At 39.0% G+C, this 10,273-nt stretch overlaps 1 protein-coding gene across 1 annotated transcript; it reads right to left on the bottom strand.

Moving 5' to 3' along the window:
- Positions 1-655: 655 nt before the first annotated feature.
- Positions 656-5,720, bottom strand: DUXB (double homeobox B; the record flags this gene model as incomplete). Its single annotated transcript, XM_081038299.1, is given in 5 exon segments — positions 656-855; positions 913-973; positions 977-1,114; positions 1,118-1,258; positions 5,652-5,720. Coding segments are annotated over 5 exon segments (609 nt in total).
- Between the last annotated feature and the right edge of the window lie 4,553 nt (positions 5,721-10,273).

The following is a 10,273-nucleotide window of genomic DNA, read 5'->3' as shown; positions in this document are numbered from 1 at the left end:
AGAAAGGAAGCCTGGACCAGGTTCTGAGAATGATGTTGTTTTCCTCCTCCTGAAAATGAGCTTTGCATCATGTGGAGCAGAGCCTGAAAATCTTCACTGAGGCACAGTTGGGGTCCTGGAGTGTCCTTTTTCTGTGGATCAGAACAGGAGTCAGAAAATTTTAGGACTACCTTTTCCTGAAAATCTGTGGAGCAGGAGTTGACCTAAAGGCTTGACGTTTCTACATTTTGGTGCAATTGACTGAGGGGATGAGAAGGTTCTCCAGCTGATTGTGCGTGCTGTGGCCATAGTGGTTCAGTGTGTCCCTTCTCCAGGATCCCATTCTGCAATCAGAGCCTGGCAGCACTCATCCCACCATTGCTTAATGTAAGACAAGTCCACGTGACCCAGATCCTACAATTGATGTTTTTTGTGCTCAGGATGAGGCTGACAATAGTCCTTCAACTGCAGTGCTCCTGTGCCAGTCTGTTGTTTGTGATTCTGGCATTTGTCTTGGTTTGGGGGCACAAAGGAGTGTGAGTATTGAGAGGACTTTCCCGGAGTCAGTGGTATTGGCCAGTAATTTGTAAGCATCTGAGTAGAGGGTGAGTTCTTCCTGTACAGCTTGCATGGTCTGCACCACCACGACACTTGGTCCTTGGCTCACAGAAGGTCCTCATGTGTCACACAAGGACACACGAGATAGGAGAAGAGCAGGTAGAAATGTTTGGTCCCTGCTGAAAGAATTGGAGGAAGGAAAATGATGAGACCAGCCTGAGAGAGTGGACAGGTCAATTTGGTGCTGCTGAGCTGTTAGGTCTGGTGTCCCACTTAGGCCATCTAACAAGGAATTCACGGGCTCACTTCTGCTCTGCTCTGGGGACAGAGATCTTTGGTTCGGAAACCGCATTTGTATTTTTTATTCCAGAATGCCTGTTTGTTTCGCCAGTATTTTCCTGGTTGCAATATCAGGGAATCGGTTCCTGTCAAAGGCTTAAACTAGGATGTTTGATTGAGATCTTGTGATGGATGTCTGGTCTTGTCTGGCTTCTTTTGGTAAGCATTCTTGAGTCCAAGGCTTATGCTGGTCCTGTCCCTGGGTTTGATCTTTTCCTAAGGACCATCCAGATCCCAATTATCTCTGTTTTACCTTGTGGTTTTTAAACCAAATCTGAATGTTATACTCTGGAATGCCAGTTTCCTTGGCCAGCTGTTCTCTAGCAGCTATATTAAGGTAAGGGTTGTGTTCAAACCATTTTTGGAGGATGTTCTTTTGACTCTGGTTGTAAACAATCCTACCTTACCAGTGTTTCTTTTTGTAGTCTGCCACTTGCAGTGCTGTTCAATCCCATCTTGGGAAGAGTTCCCTGGATTCCGCAGAGTAGATAGTTGAGCAGCTCTTCAAGACATGAGGCTTACCAATCTAAATTTTAATTTAAAAAAAGAAAAGGCAACCTAACAAATGAGAGAAAATATTTGCAAATCATATATCAGATAAGAACTATATAAAGCATTCATACAATCTGACTTAAAAATGGTCAGAGGATCTGAATAGATATTTTACAAAGAAGACATACAGATGACCAACAGGTATTTGAAAAGATGTTCAACATTACTAATCATAAGGGAAATGCAAATCAAAACCATAATAAGATATTACCACACACCTGTTAAGATGGCTATTATCAAAAAGACAAGAAGTAACAAGTGTTGGCAGGTTGTGGAGAAAAGGGAACACTTGTTCACTGTTGATGGAAATGTAAATTTGTGTAGCCACGATGGAAAACAGTATGGTGGCTCTTCAATAACAAAAAATTGAACTACCATATAATGAAGCAATTCCACTTCTGGGTATTTAAATGAAGGAAATGAAAAGATATATGCACCCCCATGTTTACTGTAACATTATTCACAATAGCTAAGATATGGAAGCAACCTAAATGTCCATCAGTGGGTGGATGAAGAAAATCTGAGATTATATATAATTTTGTGATATACATATAACATTATTCAACCATAAAAAAAGCAGATCTTGCCATTTGTGACAACTTGGATAGAACTTGAAAGCATATGCTTAAGTGGGACAAGTCAAACAGAGAAAGACAAATATGTATGATTTCACTTACATGTGGAATCTAAACAAACAGACAACCAAACTGATACAGAGAACAGATTGGTGGTTGTCAGAGGTTAGGGTCGGGGGCAGCAAAATGAGTGAACAGGGTCAAAAAGTAAAATCCTTAGTTATAAAATAAATAAATCATGGGATGTAATGTACAACATGGGGACGACAGTTCATAATACACTATTGTATATTTGAAATTTGCTAAGAAAGTAAATCTTAAATATTCTCATAACAAGGAAAAAGTTTTAAGTATGTGTGGTGATGGATGTTAACTAGACTTGTGTTTACCATTTAACAATATATGTAAAATATTGAATCATTATGTTGTACACCTGATACTAATATGTTATGTGTTAATTATATCTAAATTTTAAAAATTAATCCTAGTACACAAGTCCCACTTTTGAAGATGCTGTCCGGAATGGAAATTGTAGTTTAAAAATCTCCCCTGATGGTTCTCACGAATAGCTAGGACTGAGAACCACTGATCTACGGGGAGACAGATACACATGTCAGATTCAGGTACAAATCAGTTCAACGGTCAGTGACCCAGATTCAGCATGTCATTTCAAGATGTCAGGGACCCAAGTTCCTTCCATCTTGTTGCTCTACATTGCCTAGATCATCTCAAGGTCCAAAGTGACTCTGCCAGCTCTACCATCATGTCCATATTCCAGCCAGCCAGAAGGCTGAAAAGAAAGAAGAGCGTGCCCTGTCTTAGTAAGACAACATCTCAGAAGTTGTACATATAACTTTCCCTATTGTTCCAACTGTCAGAACCTAAATGGACTACATCACTCTTAGATAAGAGAGGTGAGAAAATGTAGTTTTTATTTTGGGCCAGCATCCACTCAGTTAAAAATCACAAATTTTATTACTATATGAAAGAGGAAGAAAGAATATAAAAAATAACATAGTTTCTTCCTCAGGAACTTAAAATTCTATTGCAGTTGGTTAGGCTGTGAGTAATTGGTTACGAAATTGGCAGATGAGATTTCCAGTAAAGTTTCTGGATTTGCATGGAGAAAGTTAATCTTTCTTGCTGATTTTCTCACTATTATTATTTCAGAATGGTCTTTCCAAATATTCCTGTATTAACTATAAATGGACTACAACTATTTTGTTGGCACCCAAAAATAGCAATTTCAGGTTTTTTTTATTCTTTTTTTTGTATTTATTTTTTTATTTATTTATTAGTTTCAGGTGTACAAGACAAGGTAATACTTAGACGTTCATCATTTATATCCCTCACACTGAGAACACCCCTCCCCCCATCCATTATTCCTCCGACCTCACACCCAGCCATCACATTATATATATAAAATTATAGTTGGCATTCATTAATGTTTAGCTTCTGGTGTACAATGCCATGATCAGGCATCCACATTATCTCTGAGGTGGTCTTCCAAATAGGACGTATGTCCATCGGATACCCAACAAAATCTTTACAACATTATTGAATACCTTCCCCAAATTAATTTTCAGAAAACCCTGAGGCCATCTTGTGGTTACCAGCTGCTTCCTAATCCCTTCACCTTTCACCTTATCCCCAACCCCGCCCCCCCGCCCCCACCCATCTAACAACTCTGGGTTTTTTCTTTGTGTCCTCAAAACTGTCTCTGATTAGTTCATTCACATAGTCTTTTCTTTAGATTCCGCATATAAGTGAGATCATAGGGTACTTGTCTTTCTCTTTCTGACTTATTTCACTTAACATAATGTTCTCTAGATCCATCCATGTTGTTGCAAATGATAAGATTTCTTTCTTCTTTATGGCTGCGTAATCCTCCATTGTATAAATGTACCACAGCTTCTTAATCCAGTCATCTACCGATGGGCATTTCGGTTGTTTCTATGTCTTAGCTATTGTGTATAGTGCTGCTCAGTTTGATTTTAAACGCCTGGACCAAAGAAAGGGAAAGAGAAAGCATAAGTCTAGGCAAAAATGATTCCTTCTCAAATTCAAACTGATTTGCTTTGTTTTCTGGTGTGTTATCCACAGGCCAAAATGATAAAAATGTGAGACACTTTTCCTCGACTGTCTCTTCAGTGTCAAGTTGAACTGCAATGGATTCTGTAAAAGCCATCCCCTTGTCTCTCTGAAAGCACATGTAGGAGATCCTACGGTAGCCTGAAGAACTATTTTCAGCAAGTCTTATGTGAAGTTAAGAGACACCAAAGGCCAAGACAAAGGTATTTACGGTGATTCATCTTCTAAGATAATGGCAGCCATGCAAGGGAGGATTGGCTGCCAGTAGAAGCCAATTTTAAGCAAATAAGTCATCATATGTGAGAAAGATCTAGAGGTAGAACTGTACAGGAGCAAGTATACTACACTGTTATTAGTTAATTATAAGCCCACAATGTATGTGGTTTTGGCCACGAGAAGAATTCTGTTTTGCATAGACAAGTGACATCTTAAAATATCAACATAAATCTGTTTCCTTGAACAATATTTTAAGATTATTTTTAAGTAATTTTTTTTTAAGTACAAAAAGGAGTAGTGGAGCGATCTGACAAAGAACACTTGAACCAAGTGAATAAAGTTAACAGCAGTTGTAATAGACAAATTGATATCGGGTGCCTAATATGTGCCAAAGGATACAAAATTGCTGCCGTGATATTATTGGCCAGAAAAAGAAGCGAATGACAATCTAAATCTAATCATGAAATATGTAAGTGTTATTCAAATGTCAAGCCAAATTGACATTTGAGATTACACTAATATTCTGTAATCTCCAATAGTTTATCTTTCTTTAGCATTCTAGAGACCTTGCTGCTTCTAATGAATCTTCTTTTTCAGAAACATCTGAGCTATTCTTGGCTGTTAATGCCATCCTGTTTAGATGTCCATTTTCTTCTTCTTCTTCTTATACTTGGGGAATATTGGAGAACAGTGTATTTTTCCAGGATGTCGAGTCACTGTTTTTCAATCTAGCTGTGTGTGTGTGTGTGTGTGTGTGTGTGTAGTGGGGTGCAGCTCAGCTCTAAGTCAAGCTGTTATTTTTCTGTCTAGTTGTGGAGGGTGCAGTTCACTGTGACTCAAGCTGGCGACCTGGGTGTTATAAGCATCTCACTCTACGCACTGAGCAAACCAGCCACCCAAGATGTCCATTTTTTTTATTCTAATCCACACAGAGCTTATGGGGAATCCAGATGGGACCTGAAAACGACACGGTCTCCTTCTCTGCTGTCTCAGTACCCCACTTCATTCCACATCGGAAGATTGGACATCAATAGCTTCCCAAGTTGTAAGTCACAAATGGTACATTTTTGGTGGTTGCAGGTCATCAATTAATAATGGGAATTGTTCAAGACCTATAAGAAGACTGGAGAAAATGGAGAGAAGGCTCTGGGATACAGGACAGGAGGATTCTAAAGAGATAACCGTGACTGTCACAGGAAGAGAAAGAAAGAAACAGTTGTTAAAATCAAACTTGTTAGGCAGGAACAGAAGAGATACAGAAGTAAACGTCTGTATGCTCTAAGACCATGGCATTTCAAGAGGAAAGAGGACACAGCCCCTGACCCAGGACACAGCACTTACCGGTGATCCTGCTGTGTTTTCCTCTTCTTTCACTGGGATTCTGTCCCAGGTGAGATTACGTGGTGTCATGCAGGGTATCTCGCGGGGTCTCTGCTCCCGCTCCCCACATAAGAAAACAGGACATGGTGAGGCCAAAAGGAACACCCACGGAGCCATAGGTAGGGGAGTCACACCACTATATTCTTACTGGCGGCTGGGTTGGAGACATAGGAAGCAGGAGCCACACGATCCACAACCCCCACTCTGCCGCTTGCAGGCTCAGCCACCATCGTCTTGCTAGCCCCCATTTTCCTGCTAGTGTAGCCACAGCAGTTATATTAGTGGCCAATGGCTCACTGGTTATAGCTGACGGCCAACTAGCCACAGCTGATGGCCATCCGATCCCAGTTGATGGCCATTTACCACCTGAGCCAGCACCTTTCCACGTGAGGCCGAGAGCCTGGAAACTGCACTCCTGGCGCTGTCCCCACACGTGGAGAGATTACAAATGTATCGAAAGGCTTCAGCACAGAACCTTCAGTGCTACCACGTCCACAGGCAAAAGGGCGTGAAATACAGAAAAGTTCACCCTTGCATGTCGCTTGTCTCAGGAGAGATTCAGGAACAAAAAGCTCCTACAAACACACCAAATTTGGAGTTTCTCCTTCCCGATCTTCAGGGGTTCTCTTCGCCTCCAGGTGCCCCAAGATTCTGCTGGAGCACGAATAATATGGACTGCCCTGACTGCCCCTGCCAGACTCCCTGAGAAGACCCCATTTCTTCCCCATGGACCAAAGGCTGGCCTCATCTGTCATAAATACACTCGAGAGTCCTCATACTAAACCCTGACCTCTCGATAAATTCACCCGGAGCACTTAATTACAACAACATTGATGTTCCATTCAGACCACTTGATAAAAATCCGTGAGGAAATGCACAGGTGATCCTACTTTTTAAAACTCCACACATGATCCTATTTGGAAGACTGGGCTCAGAGCCACTTTTCTAAGCCTCGCTTCTCAAACTTTGATTGCATAAAAATTACTTGGATAGATGTTAAATAGACTTACTGTGGTGATCAATTCACAATATATACAGATAATCGAATCATTATGCTGTAAACCTGAAACTAATGTAATGTTTTATGTCAATTTTATTTATCTCAATTAAAATATCACTTGGAGATCAACAATAAAACAAAATAGACTAAAAATACAAAATGGAGAATTAGTTCTCCCTGGAGCTCTTAACCCCAGCCCATAATACGACCTGGACTTTTGAAAATTATGACTCTTCTAGGAAGGAAAAAACCAATGCAAATAATACTTAGAAGAGATCCTAGATAGTACTTTTTTTTTTTTTTTTTCTCTGCTCAGGGTCTAGGTTACACTTGAAAGAGAGGAGTTAATTATTCTTATGTTGTTGTTTTTTTCTTTTTACTTTTAAAAATATAAATAAATGTGGTTAACCTGAGGAGAAAAGATTGTTTAAGTTACGAGGATATTCTAGGCAGTAGTAGCTGCCCTATTTGCAGACTTTTCTAGAGCAGAAAAAGAGAGGAACATGGGGCTAGGGCATTCAGAAAAACTCTTGGAAGAGTTTTACAGCCATCAAAAACCCATGTAAGGGAGCTAACGATTCCTTAAGTACAAGTATGGAATGAAGATCCAATCTAGTATGTACAGACTTTTTTCCATTAATGACACAAATAGAATATGTTTTTTAAAAACCAAGAATTTGTCAATAATTTTTCATATTATTTAATGTTTGAATACATACTGTATCTGAAATTTCAGTAAAACGACTTTCTGGTAGTGTCCCCATGTGTCCCCAGGTGTCCAATTGCACCAATTTGCAGCACGCCAGTGAAATGCATCACTGAGACTCTGAAACTTGCATATTTTATCCAGATGTGTTAATGGCATGTGGGCACCATTGTTGATTACTAACACTGATGATTGAAAAAAAGGCCTTACTTTTCAGTGTGAAGGTCAAATTCAATGTTGTTTTTTTTTTTTGTCTCCTTTCATTTTGGTCTTATTTCATTTTATTCTGTATTATCTTATGACAGGAAAATGAAACAAAAGGAAAAGGAAGTTTACACATATTTTATTTTAAGTTATAGTTTATATGAGTATCAAACACAAGTGTTTTATTATTTAATTCCTCGGGTTGATACCTTTCTGGTTTCCTGAAATATAATACCCATTAATCCCTGTTTGCAGACACCTTGAAATATTTATTGAATAATACAATACAGATTCTAAAACATAATCTTCTTTTATGAATACTGGCACAATTTCACCCAGCTCTGTGGAAGATTTAAGACAAATGGCAGGGCAAGATCAGACATTGTTTACATCTCACCTCCAGCAAGACGTAACTTTACTCTTGGCTGACCTTTAAGCAAAAGCAATGGTTATGTAACCAAGTAAGCTAAAAACTAAACAGGAAAAGTCACAGAGCTGGGAATAAACTACAAACGTACACTATTTGCTAAACTGAGATTTTTATCGTGTTGCTCAAAGAAACACTAAAGTTTCCCAAATGGAAAAATGTGACCGATATTTTATCTTTGTTATCTGAATGTATACATAAATATTTCAGTATTTAAAAGAAGTTATTTAGGAATCTACTATAAAATGCATTGCAGTATTTTATAAATTTGAGAAGTATTACCCGTTGACAAAATGAAATTTTTAAATGAACTGCATTCTATATTCATATAAACATTGGTTATAATTAATGATCATGCTATATTGTTCCTAAAACATACATTCTGAGGTTATTCTTAAAAAGATTTATCTTTGGAAAGTTTTAAATATAGCCTGATCAAGGGGCAGAAGAATAACTTCTTAAAGTCTTTTCCTAGGGGGCAGCTGCATGGCTCAGTTGGTTAGAGCACGAGCTCTCAATAACAAGATTGCCGGTTCAATTCCCACATGGGATGGTGGGCTGTGTCCCCTGCAACTAAAGATTATAAATGGCAACTGGACTTGGAGCTGGGCTGTGCCCTCCATGACTAGATTGAGGGACAACGACTTGGAGCTGATGGGTCCTAGAGAAACACAATGTTGCCCAATATTCCTCAATAAAATTAAAAAGTAAAATAAATAAAGTATTTTTTTAGTTTTATCATTCACAGCATATAAGCAAGATAATAGTGGCTACATTTTATGTTTAATAGAAAACAAAAACAAAAATAAAACAAAACAATTGTTGCCAAAGAGGAAAAAAAATAAAAGAAATAACACAACCTAGAAATATTTTAAGATTTTGAAACATCTTGTTTTTAGTAATATATAAATATATTTAGCAATTTATAGGTCCTTTTTGATATCTTCATAATCAGAGTATCTTTAAATTTTTGACAGAATTGAATAGTCATCTAGTACATTTTACATTTCATATGCAGTAGAATCTTTTATAAATCTATAAGTACATTTTAAAATCATTTAAACACAAAACTATGACATGAATTGCTGTTGAAGGAATATGAAAAGCGAGTTAGAGAGTGAGATATAAAATTGCATTTGAAACATATGAAATGAAGAACACGTTAGGTGCTGTGTCTTCGCAGATGAACAAGGCACAGATTGTTTACAGTCTAGTGGGTGAGCATACAGTGGGCCCAGCAGCATAACAGGGGAAATCATATCCCCGTACCCAGCAGGGGCACCTAGATGAGTCCTGGTGGAGGATGGGTTTTTGGAGAGTTCTTATCTATGAAGAAACCACAGCAAGCTAAAGGGAATATAACCCACCACAAAAATAAGGGCAACTTGATTTGACAAGAGTAATGGACATGAATGGGGAAGGGTGAGGCTGAAAAAAAAAGCCAACCTGGAACAGCCATGTAGCCATGGAAGAAGCTTAAAACTGCTTCTAAAAGAATAAAGAGAAATAAACCAACAACGGCACAAAAGGGTTTTAAATAGGAGACTGACACGATCATGTCAGCTCTTAGGGGGGATATTTCTGGTTGCATTTGAAGAACTAATGGAAGGCATGCAAGACCAAAATCAAGGAGAAGAGTCAGTATTGGGAGCTGTAACTATGGAGAATTCTCCAGAGGAGAACCAATGGCATATAAAGATTTACAGAAGAGTAGGTTTATTATAGGAACTGGTTCCCAGGGTTCTGGAGGCTGAGATCACACAATCTACTGTCAGAAAGCTTGAGAACCAGGAAAGCCAACTCTCAAGACCTAGGGGGAGTAGGTTGGGCTGGGGGTGTCACTGTTGTAAGCCCGAGAGTCTGAAGGCCTCTGAACCAGGAGCTTAAATATTCCAGTGCAGGAGAAAAGGGACCTCGCTGCTCAAGGAGAGAGAAAGAAAAAGAGAGAGAGAGGGAGAGAATATTTGCCCTTTCTTCACTTTTTTTGTTGTATTTGGGCCCTCAGCAGATGGATGATGCCTGCCCATATTGATGAGGATGGAGCTCTTCATTCAGTCTACTGAATCAAATGCTAATCTCTTCCTGAAACATCCTTACTGACACTCAGAAATAATGTCCATTAACAGCTCTCTGGGATCCCTTAGCCCAGTCAAGTTGACATATAAAATTAACTATCACAGGAGCCTATGGCACTAATCCAGGTGAGAAGCTGTAACAGCACTGGGGGAAGAGGGGAGAAGATAGAT

Source organism: Rhinolophus hipposideros (genome assembly GCF_964194185.1).
Source record: "Rhinolophus hipposideros genome assembly, chromosome: 25".
Lineage (NCBI taxonomy): Eukaryota > Metazoa > Chordata > Mammalia > Chiroptera > Rhinolophidae > Rhinolophus > Rhinolophus hipposideros.
The sequence above is the reverse complement of the archived record's forward strand: the minus strand, read 5'-3'. Positions and strand labels throughout refer to the sequence as shown.